Here is a 20,450-nt window from a genome sequence, read left to right as displayed (position 1 = left end):
TTAAATGACTGTGTGAAATAACCAACTTTTTTGACAATAGTAAGTGACTCAAGAAAGAAAGAAAGCTGTAAGGTGGATGCAAGATTTCATACTGGCTAAAGTGAGCAAGTAATCTTTCCCATTGGCAAGGAACAGAAAGGGATATTTCAAATACCTTAACTATTGCTGCTTGGCGAAACACGGGTGACCTTTTGTTGGAGGCCACCTTGTAGATTAACCAAGCAATTTGGAAGGAAAATGGTAGGTAAGGCTTCACTGCAAGGAGGTTGTTTCCTAAAGGACATGTATTTTTGAGTGCTGAAGACACAACCAGAGTACTACATGCAATGTGGATCGCAATATGAACAAGAATGTCTTTTTAGCTGGTGGACCTAGGAAAAGGGATCATCTCACAAAAAGGTGAAGACTTGCTGAAATTTGCTGGAACTTGGAATGAACAGTCCTGGTCACTGACACAAGGCATACAACATGCAACACAAACAAAATGCTGGGAACACTCAGCAGGTCAGGTCGCATCTGTGGAGGGGAGTATCTAGTCAATATTTCATCTGACTGAATCTCCACAGCCCTCTTGGGTACAGAATCCAAAGAATGTAGAAATTTCTTCTAAAACTGTTCTAACGGTCAACGACGTTTTTTGATGATAACCGCCTGGTTTCTGATACCCAACCTCGGAAGCATCTTCCTCATGAGAACCCTGCAGGTATTTTGTATGTTTCACTGAAGCTACCTCCAATACTTTTAAAGTGAAGCAGTACAGGCCCAATCTAATTATCTCTCCTCAGAGAAAACGTCTTTCTGTGTGCGAATCAGTCTTGTGAACCTTGTACTACCTCTACGTATGAGTGTCTGGAATGATCTGTCTGGAAGGCATGCAGGCAATTTTCACTATCTCAGTCCATGCAACCATAATAAAGCAATTACTTTTCAGCACTCGCTGTGTATATTCCTCCCTCCCACACGGTTCCAGATGTCATCTCACCAGGGTCCTGTATCCTAATTCAAGCAAGACAACTCTATTATTTTACTGAAATCTCTTTTGCATGAACAAAGGCCAGCCAGCACACCTCTTGCCTTCCCGTCACTTGCACGTTAACTTCCTACCAAACCTGTTCCCAACATCTCTCACCATTTAACCATGGGGAGAAACGATAGCATAGCGGATAGTGAAACACAATTACAGCGCCAATGATCACAGGCACGGGTTCAAATTTTGCCATGCGTTTGTACTTGCTCCCCATGACCGTATGGTTTTTCTCCGGGTGCTCCAGTTTCCTCCCACACTCCGAAGGCGTATGGGTTACGGCTCATGAGCTGTGAGCATGCCACATTGTTGCCAGAATCGTGGCCCAACCCTCCAGTCCGGTTGCAGCCCAGCACAACCCTCGCTGATTTGATTAGACACAAACAACTCATTTCATCGTATGTTTCAGTGTACACGGGATAAATAAAGCTGATCTTTAAAATTTTGTCCTTTTTGACTAAATTACTATCTAAAACTTTTCTGGTTTGTCTTCTGCCCTGAGGTCCTCTGATACCAAACAGTGATACAATGGAGACCCAGGGAACGTTGAGATTCCCACCTGCCAGCAAGCCTGCCTACCACCCCCACACACTGCCCCGAGGGAGATCCGTGCAGGTCCCTGCCGGGGATACTGATCCCAAGTGTCAACCTGCTCTAGGATGCTTGGAACTGCAGACTGGTGCACCCTCAGCACTACCAGAAAACCACCAGCATTTTGGCAAGCGTACCATCGATCCTCTTTCACCCTATTCACGCGTGTTCAGTTCCAGTCGCCCCATTACAGGAAGCACGTGGAAGCTTTAGAGGGTGCAGAGATTTACCAGGACACTTCATGGACTAGAAAGCATGTCTTATGAGGACAGGAAGAGCAAGCGAGTGCTTTTCTCTTTGGAACAAAGTAGGATGAGAGGCAACTTGATAGAGGTGTACAAGATGATAAGAGGCAAATATCGAGTTGACAGCCAGAGACTCTTTCAGGGCAGAAGTGACTAATATAAGAGGGCGCAATTTTAAGGTGATTAGAGGAAAGTACATGGGGGATGTCACAGCTAAGCTTTTACTTACTTACACACACACGCACACACACACACACACACACACAGAGTGCTGGGTGCCTGGAATGCCCTCTCACAGGCAGTGGTAGAGGCAGATACTTCAGGGCATTTACGATAGGGCATGTGTGGCGTGTGGCCAAGTGGTTAGGGTGTTGGGCTCACGACCTGAAGGTCGTAGGTTTGAGTCTCGGCCACGGCAGCGTGTTGTGTCTTTGAGCAAGGCACTTAACCACACACTGCTCCAGTCTACCCAGCTGAAAATGGGTGCCGGCAAATGCTGGGGGTTAACCTCGCGATAGACTGGCATCCTATCCCGGGGGGGGCGGGAGTCTCGTACTCTCAATCGCTTCACGTCACAGAAACCGGCATAAGCACCGGCCTGATGGGCCACAAGGATCGGGACACTTTAACGAAATAGACACATGGATGATAGAAAAATGGAGGGCTATGTAAGAGGAAAAGGTTAGATTGATCTGACCTTTAAAAGGTTAAAAGGTTGGCACACCATTGTAGGCTAAAGAGCCTGTACTATGCTGTAACAGTCTCAAAAACCCACTGCATGCCACCACAGTGTCCCTGCATTTAAAGGCAGTGGACCAGCACTCACCTTCTTGGCCCGTTCAACATTGTCCCGGAATGGAAAGAATGCATCAGAGCTCAGAGCAACACCTCTCAGCTTGGAGATCCAGTTCCTGCGCTCCATCTCTGACAGCGGCTCAGGAGCCTCCTCGAACATCTCCTGCCACTTGGGCAGCTCGGCGGCCTGAAGGGGTGCCACAAGAGAACATGCGATCAGCTCTGGGAGTGACAAATGTGCGTCGATCAGCCAGCCGTGCCTTCAGCGAGTCGGAATCCAAGCCGACTGGAACTGCCCGGGCAAAATGAATGACATGGGTACCTCTGAACTCATACACTGGTTTACTGGTTTCCATGTCAACCCACTTAGCACAAACTGGCCTTGGTACTGCATTAATGTCACAGGAGGCACAGAGTCATGATGGAGTGATAAGTGATTCATACGTAGCATTTTTTTTAAAAACACGTGCAGCCAGACACAAGAAGTCAAGTATCCCAGCAGGCTCTGGGAGCACACGAGACAGACACATGTGTGGGGGGAGGGGTGGGGAGAGAAAGAGGCTAAGAACCACAGGACAAAGCCGTACAATGAAGAAAGGTTTGTGATTGACATCTACTGCAAGCGTAGCTGACAAAACTTTCTAGCTACGTGAACTGGCCATGGGAAACAGTATGGACAAGATAAGAATGTCTGAGAATAGCTATCCCGTAAAGAGACTGCAAGATGTACTGGAAGTACAATTAAGAACTCTCAAGCCTGACATTGAAAATAGATGTTTTGTTTACCAGATTTTGGAGAAGAGACAACTTTAAATGATTGAATTCAGAATGAGTACTGGGCTTGGGCAAGGATAAAGAGATCCCGTGGAAGACAGTTCAAGACCATCAAGGAGTGTCCCCGAGTTCAGAACTCAGCCAAGGTTATAAACATGCTGCTATGAGTCTGGCCACACAGTATTAAAGTCGAGCTGTAAGTCTTGTGATTTAATGTGAGGGACAAGTTGGGAAAGTGGCAGCAGCCCAGTAATGCAGCAGTTAGTATAACTATCAGAATGCCAGCAACCTGAGTTCAGTATGGAAGGAGTTCCTACGTTCTCCCTGTAGCTGTGTGCCTTTCCTCCCACTCTCGGGTTTCTTCCACATTCCAAAGGAGGATGGGTTTGCAGACTAAAACGTCACATGGATTTAACTGGAGGGGCTGAAAAGGCCTGTTACTATGCTGAGTCTAAATAAAATTAAATTATAAACCTGCTAGCAATCAGTGGGTCACATACATGTTTAAGTAGAGCGATCGCAAATAAAGGACAAGTTGACTCAAATCGGCTACGTTCTACACATCACTTGAAACCATACAGAAGTAATTGGATCAATACATGGGGGACCAGAAAGTAGCAAGGCATGGCACAATAATTTACATGTTCACTCAGACCCACTGGATCAAGGACAGATGGGTTTTGTAGATAAAGGACAGGCAGCCCTTTTCTAGAGTCTCAGGGAATGTAAGCTTCCAAAGCTCCCATTAGGTTCTAGCTCGATGACTGCAACGCTACCTCTCCAGGACAGGCAACTGCCTGGGCATCGGGAGTCACTTTACCTCTATTAGCCCGCCCACGTACTGATCGATGGCATTGGCAATCTCAGCCCGCTTGGTGCCCGCTTTGAACTTCATGGCCAGCACCCTTGGGTGGTGACGCAGCCACCAGAGGTCGGTCTTGTCCCCTGCCAGCCTGGTGCAGTGAATGCGAGACTGTTGACCTGCACCGATGCCCAGAACCTGCGAAGAGCAGCCAAGAAACCAGTGAGGGAACAAGTACCTACAAAGCCACCAGATGCTCAATGCCCACCACCTCTGCCCCCCCACCAATCATTCCACTCTCTCCGCCCCTCCCATCACAGAGGTGCAGACTTAATTTCAAAGAGCCATTTGATACACAATTACTTCTCTCACGTCCCCTTGTTAGAGCTCATGCTATGCGGGTTCCCCAAACTTGTGGGCCACTCAATTACTCCTGCAGCTATCGGGCGAAGGTAGCCCAGAAGTCGCGTTTGATGGCCAAAGCCTGCAGGCCTGACCTGGAAGTGAAGAACTGTCTATGTGCGTGGCTAGGAGAGTGGGCGGGTGCTGCATCAGGGTGTAGAATTGTTATTTTTCTAGTAGTTTAATTTTCCTGTTCTTGCTTGTAGTTTGTTCTACATACATGAAAATGCTCAGTGAACTTCCTAGGAATCATGGTCTGTACTTTTCTAGAAACTTACGTTTACAATAGCAAGTGTTACATTACTTGAATCTGACCATTTTAATGTTCGTTCTGAATGGAGTTTAGATATCTAGTCTGAGTGTGAGAAGACCTTGACTATTTTTTAGTCTGTTCTTTTCTTTGATCTCTTGATGCTTCTCCTTGTTCTTACGACGATCACAAGCAACAAATTTTATGCCTCATTCTTGACAAAAGTATCAGGGTCCAGCAGTGGGAGAGGGGAAGGAAGCTTGTTTCGTTGCTGGCATTTCGTTACTTGTTGTGTTCAGTTTTGAGCCCATTCTTCGAAGTTGCAAATACCATCTGCCACACTCACACCAGAATATCATCAATACCCCAGAAATGAGCTGGTTGTGCCTCCCTTACCCTGGTGAAGGTCAGTGACTGTGGTCCCAGTGGGAGGGAGACAGCAGTACGACACAGAATGGGATCAGACTGGAGCAATGGTACTGGAATGCCGAGGAACGGAGGTGCGCAGGTGGATGGGAGGGAGAAACGGGGCTCGGCTTGCCGTTGCCCCTTTGCCCCGGTTAAGGTCAGTGACAGTGCTTCCATCGGGAGGGTCAGCAGTCGGAAGTTTTACGACACAGAATGGGAACAGACTGGAGCAATGGTACTGGAATGCCAAGGAACGGAGGTGTGCAGGTGGGTGGGAGGGAGAAACGGGGCTCGGTATGCTGTTGCTCTTTTATTACAATTGCTCTATTCTTGTTGCTGCTGCTTGTGTAGTTCTGATGATTACGTGTTGTGTCGGTGCTAGAATGTGTGACGACACTTGCGGGCTGCCTCCAGCACATAATTAGATTAAGGCATATGACATATTTCATTGATAAATTAAACTGAAGGGGAGTCTGAATCCACGGCGAGCAGGGTGTTGGGGGGGGTGGTGGCTGGAGGAAAGGATACTTGGTAATTGGGGAGGAAACACGATGGAGGACTCAGGAAAATCAGAGGAAGGCAGGACTAACAGAATCATGGAAAATCCTAGCTACGCAGGTTGACTCTATGGTTAAGGAGGTATACACTGCATTGGCCTTCATCAATCATGGGATCGAGTTTAGGAGCCGAGAGGTAATGTTGCAGCTATATAGGACCCTGCTCAGACCCCACTTGGAGTACTGTGCTCAGGTCTGGTCACCTCACTACAAGAAGGACGTGGAAACCATAGAAAGGGTGCAGAGGAGATTTACAAGGATGTTGCCTGGATTAGGGAGCATGTCTTATGAGAATAGGTTGAGTGAACTCGGCCTTTTCTCCTTGGTGCGGCGGAGGATGAGAGGTGACCTGATAGAGGTGTATAAGATGATGAGAGGCATTGATCATGTGGATAGTCAGAGGCTTTTTCCCAGGGCTGAAATGGCTAGCACAAGAGTGCAGTTTTAAGGTGCTTGTAAGTAGGTACAGAGACGTCAGGGGTAAGTATTTTACACAGAGAGTAGTGAGTGTGTGGAATGGGCAGCCGGCGACGGTGGTGGAGGCGGATACAATAGGGTCTTTTAAGAGACTCCTGGATAGGTACATGGAGCTTAGAAAAATAAGAGGTCAGTGGGTAACCCTAGGTAATTTCTAAGGAAAGGACACGTTCGGCATGGCATTGTGGGCCAAAGGGCCTGTATTGTGCTGTAGGTTTTCTATGTTTCTCTTTCCAGCTTCAACACCTTTGGATCTGCCCACCCTGAGCTCCTGTGGGCACCCAGTCGTCCACAGGGCACCAGTCCGAGGTAGAAGAGGTGGACGGTTTTAGCAGTAAGAGCGAATTCCATGGGTGGTGGGGGAAAGTGTTCCCAGTCTCCATCATCATTAAGCCCCTACCCCTTCCTGCTGAGGAAATACTCTATTTCCAAGCCTGAACATATTCCCCATGAGACACCTCCGAAATCTCCCACAGCATTTATTCCAAAACAGCAGCTGTGGCAGGAAGGGGCTGATATCTGGTCATCAGACAAGTTGAACCGCAAGATTCTGTGTGTAGGTGGCCTGCGGCAAACAGTTTACAATCAGAATCAGGCCCGGGTGGTGGGTGAGGGGAGAGTTAAAAATGGATGCCATCTTTTTGAAGCATCACCTTTTGAAGATATTCTCAATGCTGAATTGTCCCCGACACTTCAGTGCCCAGCACTCAACATCTCAGCCCACTGAGGGAAATGCTCAGCAGCATCCAGGGAGGTGGGGGAGTGTAGCTACAGCCATGGAGGGGAGGAGAGATCGGGGGGCCACGAGGCAGCACACAGACAAGTTAGTTGCTGTTAAGTGTTAATGGGTGCTACCGAGACCGGGTGATGCATTCGGGTCCTGCCTGGACAGGTGACGTATCTGGCCAACTGCTTCCTCTGCAGAAGCGTGGGCCTGCTTGCCACCTGAGCACCCCCACCCCCAGAAGCCAGAAGGCAAGGGTCACCCACTCACCTGACCGTCCTTGGCGTAACACACTGAGTTGGACTGCGTGTACTTCACGGCGATGCTGGCCACTATCAGGTCGCGCATGGCAGACTCTGGCAGCTGTAGCAACAGAGGAAGAGCGTGAGTGTGGGCAGGAGCGAGGGGTCAGGGAGAAGGAGGAGGGAGACTGAGCAGGGAGAGGGGAGGCAGTGGAGAGGGTGGGGGAGGGGGAAGACACACAGATGGACAGCGACAAAAAGAGAGTTGTGCGCGTGTGGGGTGGGGGTCAGGTGAATGCCAGTGAAATAACCAATGGCAGGCTGCTGCCCCTGCTTATGAGTTATTCCCAGTGACCCACGGTCCCTGAAGATGGCTGCATTTGACTGGAGGATGCCGAAGGCGATCAGAGATTGGGTGATTTGAGCAGGAGAGGCCACTAAGATGATGGATTTCCCCACAAAAGACCCAGCCCTTCGAGATGCCCTTTGCCTGCTAACACAGACTTCAAACTGAACCGAGGTTTGGCTGTGCAGAATGGCATCTCTCTGATCCCACGTTTTACGATATAGTCATCGGATGCGGTATTCCCTGCTGAAATACCCCCCCACCGCAGCCAGGCATCAGACCTTGGGTCTGGAAACCACCACTGGAACAACCAGGGGGAGAGGGCAGAGGGATCATCTGAGCACCTCCATTGGCTCAAGGCAATCACATGACCCTGCAGACAACTTCATGGTGGCCTGCTTGTGATGGGAGCCCTAATGAAACAGGAGCCAAAGATGAGATTATACACCTGGTTGACCTCAGCCTGGTCAGGGGACAAGACCGAATCCTCCTCTGGCAACAGCACGAGGCTCTAGTCCAAAGGGGTCCAGTTACAAAAGCAGCTTAAACAGACTCCTATCCCTGCACTCCTGCTAATCAAAGGTGCAACTCGGTAAAAACAAGCAGCCCTTCAGCAGTGCATGCATTATACAGTTAACAGGCCCTCTTCGTAACCAGAGAGAAGCCTTCAGTGTGTCCGTGAAGGAATGTAATCAGGAACAGTCAGCTCACTTGACATATCATGCAGGCTTAATTGCCAGCACCCAATCTTGCTCATTTTGTCCTGATTTCGAAAAAGATAATTTCTGTTAAATGATCCCATTCAACTCAGGATTTGAAAAGCAGCCAGGAAATTGCAACAAGAGTTGCTGGAAACACTTGGCAGATCAGGCCAGGCTGATGATCTTTTGTGACATTCCTAAACTGCCAAGCTCTCCCACAATTTTTTGCTTTTACTGGCCCAGATTTCCAAAATCCACAGTTTCACCCTGTCGGTCGATTACCCTGAGCCGAGTTAACAGTTTCAGAGGATCGTCCCAGCGACTTGAGCACAGGTCCCTGGCGAGCACACAGGGAAACCTGGCTGGGAGGGTACCCTTTGGGCGAGATGCCAAACCAAGGTCCCAGCAGCCCCGTGATCTCCCATCAGAAGGGAAGCTTCTAACCACTTACGTCTGCAGACGAGGTGACCTGGTTTTTGAACAGCAGGCGATTGATGGGTGCATTGTTCCTCTTCTGGGCCAGGTGCAATCCAAAGATAGTCCGGGTTTCAAGCTCATCTGGTTCATACTCTGGGTCCATCTAAGAAAAGAGAGGCAGTCTCTGTATCTGGGCACAGTTCATTCCTAAATCACCTCCTTTGACATGATTACGAGTGATGCAGTCCTAACGTCGGTGCACGTGTTCGCTCAAACTCCTGGCACGTGAACACACTGGCCAAGCGTGAACTCACAGGGACACAAACACACAGGCCGTGTGTGGCCAGGCAGTCAGCTCAAACGATTAAAAGGTTTGCCTGTGCGAGAATACACCCATGGGGTGGGGTGGGGTTCAAGAGTAGGGATAAAAGGCTAAGAAAGATACCCCCCTCCCTCAGCAAACCCTAGACAGAGAACCAACCTCTGTCCACTCAACAGCACGTTAACAACTTGAAGAGGGGAAACCCCAGCGTAAATAACAGACCGCCAGCAATGAGAACTCCTGGTCCACTCTCTACAGACCCCTGATGACGAGAGAGCGATGGAACTAGGGTCAGAGCCGACAGGCCTGCGTAATTCACTTACCCGAATGACACAATAGTTCCCGTTTTTCTTCTTGGACAGGATTTCCAAGGCCTCCGGCTTGTAATCTGGAGCAATGATTCCATCTGACACCTGCAAAATGGACATCCTCAGAGAAGCTGCAGGAAGCCTCCGCGGCTACATCCCTACAGTCAACGTCTACTACAGTGCAATTCCTACTTCCTGAGCTTTTCAACAAGGAAACACAACTCCCGATCACCCCTCCCTTTTCCCAGTGCGCTCCACTCATAGGGCGTAATAAAATGTGGAAGAAGACAAGTGTGGCAAACATAAAAGGGAATCTGGTCTCCCTAAGCTCCGCATTCATCAGGGGTAAGGAGAGGAGGCGAGAAGAGACACAACTCATGGAGACAGAAGACTGCTGAGAAACTGAGTAAATGTCACCACAGAAGACAGCAGAGATAGAGCTCAGAGGCAGTCAAGGACTTAGATGGGTTAAGAGTCGAGGAATAGAAGGTAGTGGACAGGCTGCCGTACTTACACAGGGTGAACAATCCTGTCCAGATGGGGTGCATTCTAGGTTAACACACCCTCCAAAAAGTCCGTACCACAAGGCCTCCCGCAAGAGAGTTGCCAGCATTGCACTTTTGTTTAAAGTTAAAGAATCTGAGGGTAATCCCAGCAAATCCAGGTCAGGTTAACCTTGGTGGTGACAAATGTTCTAGAAACAATCAGAGGCAGAACCCGCGATTGCATGCATGACTGATCAGAGGGGCTCCGCACAGATTTGCTGGAGGCAAGTTTACCCTGTGCAAGGACTTCGGGACGGTGTAAGTGAGAGGATAAACGTTATGTGGCTACAGTAAACTGCAAAGAGACGCGGAGAGGCCGGGGAACACACCAGCTGAGAGATGGAAGTTGATGCTGTGATGTGAAGTATGACACTGGTTAAAAGGAGCAAGGAGAGGAAATTTAACCCGAGGGTTTAACTCCTGAAGGGGTACAGGAACCCAGAGATCTGAGGAACTGCAGACATTAATGAAAGTGGCTTGGCAGGATAATAAAGCATTGAAAGCCAGATTAACAAAGCACTCGTTACTAGACAGGTAAAGCTAAACCTTTATAAACCACCATTTGACCAGAATCCTTTATAATCTTTTTATTTCTTCACATTTATTTAGAATTCCTATATAATTTTTTTGGATGAGGGAATCACTGGCAATTTAACACTGATCCTCAGCTGCCCCAGTGAAGGCAATAGTAAGCCAACATCTTGAAGTACCGCAGACTTTCTGCTGAAGGTGCTTGCACAGTGGTATTGGGGTAAGGAGTCCCAGCATTTACACCCAGAGACAATGGAAGAACCAATGGTATCTTTTCAAGCCAGGGTAGACAGAAACCTACAGATATCAGCCTCCTCCTTGGCGGTAGAAGCAATGGGCCTGGAAGGCAGCGGGTTGCCAGAGTAGCCTGGGCAAGCAACTACAGTGCATTTAGTGGACGCACTGCATGCGTAATCTGGGGGTAATGAATGTTTACAGTGGATGGGGGAAGAGGCACCCAGGCTGGCAGTGATAGCCCACCGTACTCCTGACTTGTGCCTCGTCGACGGTAGAAAGACTTCTGCTATCGAGTGAGTCACTCACCAGTGACGCCCAGTCTCTGAACTGCTTGTAGTCACAGTATTTATGCAGATGGTTCAGCTGGGGTTCTGGTTAATGTTGCCCCCCCCCCCCCCCCCATGTAGATGGCACAGTAGCTAACGCTTTACAGGGCTAGCAATCCGGGTTCAATTCCCAATGCTGGCCGGAAGGAGTTTGCCTTTTCCCGTGGGTTTCCTTTGGGTACGCCGGATTCCCCCCACATTCCAAACACGATGGGTGGGGGCTAGTAAGCTATAGGCAAGCTTTGTTGGTACCGGAAGTGCAGCATCACTTGCCCTGGCACATCCACAGGCTGAGTTGGTCATTGAAGCGAACAACACATTAAATTTTATTGTGACAAATAAAGCTAATGTGTATCTGTTAACCATTGATGACAAGGGCCCAGCCATTCAATGTCTACAGGATGTGGTCAGACCCTCCCTCATTACAGATGGAACAGGCAGGCATCACTGTAGCAGACTGGCCTTGGAGCTGCTGTAATATTTACAATAACGATGTTGCAACACCCATATCTGCTCCACACTGCATACTTCACAGTACTGTGGGACATTTTGCAAGGATCTGCCACGAGGCCTCTCTGAGGTTGGAGGAGCAACACCTCATATTCTGTCTAGAAAGCCTCCAATCTGATGGCACAAACATCAATTTCTCCAAATTCTGGAAATTTATCTCTCCCCCGCCGCCTCATCTATTCCCCACTCTAGCCTCATACCCCTCTCCACACCTGCCCATCACCTTCGCCTGGGTCCCATCCCCTCCTTTCCTTTCTCCAATGGTCCACTCTTCTCTCCTATCAGGTTCCTTCTTCTCTAGCCTTTTACCTTTTCCACCTTTCACATCCCAGCTTCTTACTTCAATGCTCCCTTCCCCCCACCCGCCACTGACTTCACCTATCACTTTCTAGCTTGTACTCCTTCCACCCTCCCCCACCTTCCTATTCTGGCATTTATCCTTTTCCAATCCAGGCCTGATGAAGGGCCTCGACCCAAAGCATCAACCGTTCATTCATTTCCGTAGATGCTACCTGACCGGCTGAGTTCCTCCAGCATTTTGTGTGAGATGCTCTGTATACATGCACCCCTGTATAAAATGCAAGGCTCTGTATAAAAGCACATAGTTGATGATGGTGGAGACTACTTTCTTTTGCCCCACAATGCCCACTTTTCAACACCCAAAACAAGCTTTGGAATTTCAGTTACTGCAAACTAAAAGCACCTCCCCCTTCTTGGACTTGCCTCTCTGGAGATTATCCGGGCAGTCTGGACATCACAGGCATCTGACAAAGCCACAAAGTCACCGAAGGAGGACATCCTGTCAGCACCTGCAGGAAACAATGCCAGGGTTTGGGAGTGATTCTGTGCCAGCCCGTTCCAAACCACAGCCAGGGGAGTGACAGCACGCTTATTGTGGGCCTGCCCCAGGTCATAGCAAGGTTTCATTCCCACCAACTATTCCCAACACCGACTGTTGGCAAGCGGGAAATGCAGCCACGAGCAGAATTTCCACATGGCAGAAGGTGCATTAGCCCCTCAGTAAATGGCACCTCTGTCCTGCCAGTCTCCCAAACACTTGTTCCTGCGTACTGGCTTTACGAAGGTCAGGCTTTCATAAAGTGGGGAGGACCTGTACCATCAATCAGAAAGAAATTCACTAGGTAGGGAAACGAGCAGATCCTTCAAGATGCTTAAGGGACAGTGAAAGAAAAGAAACCAGTTCAGTATCGTTAGAGTGACTTTTTTGGGCAGATGATTCATTTACACTTAAATGACTTTGGCCACCAGACTTCTATTTGACAAAGTACTGTGGATCGAGTCCACAGCAATGCGCTTCCTAAAAAGGTGTGAATACCAGATGCTTCTGGCGCCGTAGTTTGACCAGGTGCTGTAGTTTCGAAGACAGTATTATCTATACTTTATAAATATTAATTGTCTTCTATGTTAGCACATAAAATGCCAAATAAATGTATTGGGGATTTAACTTGCATTCCAAAAGGCAGTGGATACTAACCCAGACATTTTGGCGTCGGAAGGAAAGGATGAAGTCAGAAGGTGTGATGTTTGTAGGTAGTTTCAAAAGGAAGCATTGTCTATAACTTTTTACGTAGTGATTGCCTTTGTGTTTAGCATATAAATATCGAGCCCACATTGGGCTAGCAGACCTTTCTACCGAAAGCATCTCCGTCCGTAAGATGCCTGCTGTACCTTGTGTTGAATAAAGAAGCTGCTTTGTATCTACCAGTGACTCTGTCTCTCCAGTGGTTTCACCCACGCTACAAGTATGCCTCGCTGCTCAGTGCATCCAGAGCGGAAATCATGCATCTTTGTTCTCTGAGACTATTAAGAGAATCGACAAGTTGAGGGGAGGGAGAAGGGTGTGGATTGCAATGAAAGAGTCAGGCAGAGTAGGCGAGCAATCTGGGACTTAACAGGCGTCAGCTATGAATGTGATGAGGTCAGGCCCAGTGGTGGGTGGGCGTGAGTGAAGTGTGGATGAATGGGTCAGGCCGAGGGAAGGGTTCATAACTCCTCGCCAACAACTCACAGATGAAGGAGTTAGTCGCTGCTGCACACAGGGTAGTAATTTATACTTTGGTTGGAGAAGCACATTAAGTAAAGGGAAAATAACCCAAAGCTCATATCTCGGTCATAGGGAATTCTCTTGGATTAGACAGCATTAGCTGCCAGGTGGACCATTTGCTCTGCAGCAAAGGCCAACCGGGGGTGGGGAGTGTTGCTGAATAACTATGAGAGTCTCTCTCCCGGTGTAGAAATGGCAAATACAAGATGGCATTGCTTTAAAGTGGAGGGGTGAAGTTTAAGAGAGATGCGTAGGCTAAGGTTTATTTTGAAACACAGTGTGTGGCAGGTCTAGAACAGGCTGCCTGATGTAGTGGCGGAGGAAGCAGGTATGACAGCAGCATTTAAGAAGCTTTTAGATGTGGAGCACATGCAGGCAGAGGGATTGTTTCTGAATGATGGCAGCACAGAGACTGTGGGCCGAAGGCCTGTTTCTGTGTTATACAGATCTATGCTCTACGACACCCTCCCGCACTTCAGGTGTGGAAAGTCAGGACTTGCCCTCTGACATGTTAAGTGTCGGCGAGCAGCTTTGCTGCTTTGATTAATGCCATAAAGGATACGGAATTGTGGATCAACTTCAAGGGGCCGACTTGGTCACAGGAGTTATCTTTTCTTTCCACAATCAAATCACATTATTTCTCTCTCCTGGTACTTTAAGCAGCAAGGAGAGTGAGCACTGACCTCTGGCTCTGGCGTAGGCTGTGGCCAGAGGAGTGAGATCACTGAACTTGTCATACACCATACAGACCTTGGCTTCCTCCTCTGTCAACGGCACCCCAACAGCTGCACCTAGTGGCAGAACAGCAACATTACAGCACCAAAGTACAGAACACACCCAAGCACCTTTCCCCCTACAAATACTCGCACCTTTGCAAATCAGCAAAAAACAGAAAAATCAGAACCAAAACACAGGTTAGCTGCAAAATATCCAAACCATTAACCTGCAAAAATCATTTAACAAAAATCTCTACCCTATAAAAGTTACAAGAACGAGTAAATTTTACTGAAAAGGAAGCAGAGCTAGTGTTTCCCCTGGCTTTGGGACCACAGTCCCCTTGGCTGTGTCCAGGTTCAGAAGTTACAGTCTCAATATTTGAAGGAGGCCATAGAGAACTGAAATGAGAAGAAATTTCTTCAAAGGGGTGGTGAATTTTCTACCCAAGAGGACTTTGAAGGCGTAGTCAGTTTATACCCAAAATGAAAATCAACAGGTATGTGAACATTCAGGATACTGAGGTGTGGGGCTAGTCCAGAGAAAGGGTGCTGAGGAAACATGTCAAACAGAGTGGTCAGATAGTCTACTCCAGCCTCTGACTCCTGTGGACAAGGTCAGAAATGGTGAGCTTGGGAGGTACCAGGAGTCTGGCCTACACAAGCAGCATCACAAAGTTCAAACGGAGAAAGCGATCGGGTCAAATCAGGCCAAGTAAAATAAGGACGACTAGATTATGAGAAGGGCATGAAAAAAAATGGTAATGTTTACGATCTGCAAGGAAAATGCAGAACAAGTAACACACCACACCTACTAGAAGTTAATTGCCAGTGATTAAGAAACAATGCACTGTTACTCAGCTAATGACGAGCCCAAACTTCATGCAGTGCTGAGCGCCAGGGTCCATTACTAACTGGAAGGTGAAGGACAGGGTGGCCTCACATGAAGGTTCCAGCTGAATGCAGCATGCTCTGGAGACTCACCAGGCTTAATGCAAGTGCACGTCAGTAATGGTGCGGAGACGTAGACACATCACCATGGCGACACTTCGCCGTTCGCACCGAGTGTATTCGACACCTACTGGCTTGCGCTTCACACCGACAACTCACATTTATGACGAGCCAAGGTGCTCCAGTCCTTACCTGCAGGGCTGACGTGTTTGAAGGAGGCGGCAGCAGGCAGACCCAGGGCCTGTTTCAGCTCCCTCACCAGCTGCCAGGCATTGAGAGCATCACACAGATTGATGAAACCAGGTGATCCATTCAGAACTGTCAAGGCAGAGAGGCAGAAGATTATCTTTAGTGGTCTGATGTACATGGAAACATTTTGTGTCAATGATCAACAGAATCCAAGGATTACAGGAAAGTTACTGGCAGTGGTTGGCTGCCGGTGACTAGTGGTGTTCCGCAGGGGTCGGTGTTAAGACCGCTTCTTTTTATGCTGTATATCAATGAGTTAGATAATGAAATAGATAGCTTTGTTGTCAAGTTTACAGATGATACTAAGATTGGTGAATGGGAAGGTAGTGTTGAGGAAATAGGTAGGATGCAGAAGGACTTAAATTAGGAGAATGGGCAATAAAGTGGCAAATGAAATACAATGTTAGGAAATGCATGGTCATGCACTTTGGTAGTAGAAATAAATGTATGGACTATTTTCTAAACAGGGAGAAAATCCAAAAATCTGAGATGCAAAGGGACTCAGAAGTCCTTGTGCAGAACACCCTAAAGGTTGACTTGCAGGCTGAGTCGATGGTAAGGAAGGCAAATACAAAGTTAGCACTCATTTCAAGAGGTCTTAGAATACAAGAGCAGGGATGTGATGCTGAAGCTTTATAAGGCACTGGAGAGGCCTCACCTTGAGTATCATGAACAGTTTTGGGCTCCTCATCGAAGAAAAAATGTGCTGGGAGGTTCACAAGGATGATTCTGGGAATGGAAGGGTTATCTGGGTCTGAATTTAGAAGCATGAGGGAGAATCTCATTGAAACCTTTCAAACGTTGAAAGGCCTAGACAGTAGATGTGGAAAGGACGTTTCCTATGGTGAGGGAATCTAGGACAAGAGGGCACAGCCTCAGGATAGAGGGGTGTCCATTTAAAACAGATGCGGAGAAATTTCTTTAGCCAGAGGGTGGTGGATTTACCACAGGCAGCTGTGGAGGCCAGGTCATTGGGTGTATTTAAGGCAAAGCATGATAGGTTCTTGATTGGACATGGCATCAAAAGTTGCAGGGAGGAGGCTGGGGAGTGGGGCTGAGGAGGGGAAAAAAGGACCAGCCATGATTGAATGGTGAAGCAGACACGACCGGCCAAATGGCCTCATTCTACTATGTATTATGGCCTTGTGTGCTGGGGGCAGCCTGCAAGTGTTGCCATTTTTCCAGTGCCAACATACCATGCCCACAACTTACTAATCAGTACGTCTTTGGCATATGGGGTTAGACCAGAGCACCTGGAGGAAACTCACGCTGTCACGGGGAGAACACACAAACCCCTTACAGACACGGCAGAGCATTCGGCCAGCCGCTAAGCTACCGTGGTGCCTACAGAATAAGGGTTGCATCCGCTGTCTCCCCTAACGCAGTACTCAGCCTTTACAATGCGGCAGTCACAGCTCAAACTGGTCACTTTAAATTGTGTTCAAGCCCGTGGACCATTGAGCTGGTCCCCCAGGCTGAAGGAAGGGTTGCAACATCATTGTGCCAGTTTTTGTAATAAAGTCCTCATTACACCGCAACATAAATTTTAAGGTGATTGGAGGAAATCATGGGGGGAAAAAAGAGGTGCTGAGGAGTTTACACAAAGTTGTGGGTTCTTGGAGACATTTAAGAAACTTTTAAACAGGCACATGGATGACAGAAAAATAGGGGATGATGCAAGAGGGAAGGGTGAGACTGACCTTAGAGTAGGCCAAAAGGTCAGCTCAGCACAACATTCAGGGTCGAAGAACCTGAACTGTGTTGTAATGTTCTGTGTACAAAAGCATTTCAAAAGTCAACAACTAAAGGTAGAGAAGTGGCTGTTCTCTCATCCAGTATTCACCGAGGGCAGTTGTACAGATACAGGCCCTTTGGCCCAATGTGTGCTTATCCCATCTTATACCCCTCATATTCTCATCATGACCCGGCTGGTGGCGTAGTGGCATCAGTGTCGGACTTCGGGACGAAAGGTCCCGAGTTCGAATCCAGCTGGCTCCCCTGCACGCTTTCCATCCGTGCTGGGTTACGAGCTGGTGATCTCTTTGGAAACTCACCCAGCGGAAGGCCATGGCAAACCACTGCTGTAACTTGTCTCGTACACGATTCCCCACTACGTCAGAGAGGTGTGGAGGGAAATCGTCCGCTAACCGGAGAAACTCCGGATGCGACGTACCTTTCCTTTTTTATTCTGATCAAGCTGCTTCCCCAATCCCCCGATCTATCACCCACCTACGTACAGAGGGCCAATTAACCCACAAACCCGCATGGCTTTGGGAGGAAATCGGAGCACACGGAGGAAGCCCGTGCTGTCACGGGGAAACGCGCACCACTGCGGCCAGGACTGAACCCGGGTCACTGATGCTGTCCTCTGTGTTTCACAGGAACGCAATCACGTGGGATCTTGCTGTACACACGCCAGCCATCATGAGCCCGACACCACAAGAGCGTTCACACAACAGAAGCTTGGGGCATCACTAAACAGCACTGCACAAACTGGCGCCCCTCCCCCACCAGCCTCCAATCAGGCATCACCCAGGCACCCCAGCTCTTGGTGACTGCTTGCTAACCTTTGAAGGGGAGCTTGGGCCCCAGCGTGTAGATCTGCGCCGGAGTCTGGTGGGGATTCATCCCGTACCTCAGCTGGAGCTGGGATTCTCCCTGGCCGCACTCCTTCCGGAGGTAATCGGAAATCGCTGCATCATACTGGGCTGTGTGAGTGAAGGCCTCGGGGAGAGAGAGTGACAAGAGTTAAACCACTGGCTTCACTTGGCTGCAAGAAAGGCCAGTCAGTACAGGATAGAACCTGGACCACAATGCTGCAGCAGTACTTTGAAAGACAATGGCAACAAAGACAAAAGTGGACAGGTCCATTAATGAACGTAATACTAGACCAGCAGGACCCAGCTGTAGAGACCTCAGGTATCCAGCAGAATATGACAGCAAGATGGTAGCGCAAAGAACAAAACCCAGAGCTTGGTTTAGAGTTCCACAGCGACACACCCGACGAGGAGGTCGGTTTATTGCGGATGGAAGACTCCTGGCCGCAGCCCGGTTGCCAGCCGATTCCACAGAACCCCCAAGCCAGTTCGCAAAGGCCAAGCCAAATCCCAGTCCCACACAAGGTTTGACAAGCCTGTGGGCTCCTGTCAAAACTGAAAGAGGCTACCGAGGTTTGAGGCCCTCCCCAACATCAGGACAGCTTCAAAAGGCAATGCCTCAAGACAGTATCCATCACTATGGACCCTCAAAGTCCCAGGACATGCCCTCTTTTTACAACAAGCATCTTGGAGGAGGCTCATGAGTTTGAAGAAGCACATTGAACGTTTTGGTAGCTTTTCCTTCCACCATCAGAATTCTGAAAGGTCCATGGACACTACCTCGCTGTTCCTCTTCAGCACTATCTATTTTTATTATAACTTACAATGATTTTCTTTAAATCACAAACATAAATAAGTCAGCAGATGCTGGAAATCCAAAGTAACACAACACACACGAAACGCTGGAGGAACCCAGCAGGTCAGGCAACATCTATGGAAAAGAGTAAACAGTCGACATTTCAGGCCGAGACCCTTCATCAGGACTGAGAGGGAAGGGAGGGATGGCTGAATTAAAAGGTGGGTGGGGGCGGGGGGTGGAGAGAGGCTGGCTGGAAGGTGACAGGTGGGTGGGAAAGGTCATGGGCAGGAGAAGACAGACAAATTATTTATGTCTTACACTCTTCTGGCACTAAACAAAAGATTTCATGACAGATCTGTGATAATAAACCTGAATTTGATTCACACAAAGGCCATAACCAAATCGGTGAAAGCAGAATCACATCCACTGAGGTCTTCACAACAGCTAGAGGGGGACAGAAAACAAGGAAAGAAATCCAGAGCCCCCTCCCCACCCACTCCAAAGTGCAAGTCCAAAGTCAGTCCTGAGTTTTCAAAACAAGAATACCTTCAACGCCAAGGCTCTCCTGGTCTCTGCACAAGTGTCCTTCTGCTCAGAGGCCTCCATTTCCATGGCAACAGCCTTGTAGTCACTGGGATCGCACACCACTGTCACTCGGCTCTGGTTCTTGGCAGCTGCCCGCAACAGGGTCACCCCACCTTTGGGAAGTTAGAGGGCACACTGAGCACAAAAGGCATGTCAGGGCAGTGGACAATGGGTGGTCAGAGATTGGAAATAAAAGGGATGCTAAAAACCTCAAACCCAATCACAGATCACCATGAAAGCCCTCCCCGTTCTCATTCACAAGGCACAGAACAACCAACCTTCACCCAAGGAGGTGGATTCCTCAGTGGAATATTTTAATGAGGTTACTTGCCTCAGATATTTGTACCTGTTGTAGCTTATTCAATGAGACTTCCCAGCTCCCAGCTAAAGAGCCTAGGAACACAAGAACTCTTCAGCGCCGTCTGCCTGCTCCACTCCACTCCAGAAGATGACCTTTCACCTCTGCACCACTTCCCTGCACTAACTAACCCCATACCCCTCACCATCAGCGACCCAGCCTCCGCAGCTGTCTAGGGTGAAGTATTCCACAAATTCACCCCACATCTCTCCCCCCACCCCCACCTAACTTAGTAAGAAAATTTCTTCTAGGAACTCTCTTATTAAAGATGCCCCGTATTTCAGGACAGCAATCTCAACAATACAATCAGGGAACCACCTAACCCTCCCAAAGCCTGTAAGAACTTTGTACCTTTTAATTTCTCCACCCAGAAATTAATATGGTGAACCTTCTCTGCATTCATCCCATCATCTACAGATTTCCTTTAGGCAGGAAGAATTCAAAATACCCGAGGTCTAAATAACTGGAGCAAAGATGTCTTCATTTGTACTCAAACCCTTTTGCAATGAAGACCAGCAATAATATGTTTTCTTTCCTAACTGCTTGAATGTGGACTTTTGTTCCACTTGGAACTGCCGATGAGGCAGGATGCCCCGACC

The 20,450-nt window shown here is 48.5% G+C and overlaps 1 protein-coding gene across 1 annotated transcript in view; it reads right to left on the bottom strand.

Annotated features, from left to right (window-relative positions):
- Positions 1-20,450, bottom strand: part of atic (5-aminoimidazole-4-carboxamide ribonucleotide formyltransferase/IMP cyclohydrolase) — a 37,304-nt gene that overhangs the window by 2,634 nt on the left and 14,220 nt on the right. The window contains exons 6-15 of the mRNA XM_072261244.1: positions 19,455-19,606; positions 18,080-18,236; positions 15,456-15,581; positions 14,283-14,390; positions 12,258-12,343; positions 9,401-9,490; positions 8,790-8,918; positions 7,320-7,412; positions 4,250-4,429; positions 2,687-2,842 (exon numbers count right to left, since the gene is read on the bottom strand). Of these exons, the coding sequence (XP_072117345.1) occupies positions 2,687-2,842; positions 4,250-4,429; positions 7,320-7,412; positions 8,790-8,918; positions 9,401-9,490; positions 12,258-12,343; positions 14,283-14,390; positions 15,456-15,581; positions 18,080-18,236; positions 19,455-19,606 (1,277 nt within the window). The remainder of the gene's footprint in view (positions 1-2,686; positions 2,843-4,249; positions 4,430-7,319; positions 7,413-8,789; positions 8,919-9,400; positions 9,491-12,257; positions 12,344-14,282; positions 14,391-15,455; positions 15,582-18,079; positions 18,237-19,454; positions 19,607-20,450) is intronic.

The sequence above is a fragment of the Mobula birostris genome, chromosome 6, assembly GCF_030028105.1.
Source record: "Mobula birostris isolate sMobBir1 chromosome 6, sMobBir1.hap1, whole genome shotgun sequence".
In the NCBI taxonomy this organism is placed as follows: Eukaryota; Metazoa; Chordata; class Chondrichthyes; order Myliobatiformes; family Myliobatidae; genus Mobula; species Mobula birostris.
Note: the sequence above shows the minus strand (reverse complement) of the source record. Positions and strands in the feature narration are given on the sequence as shown.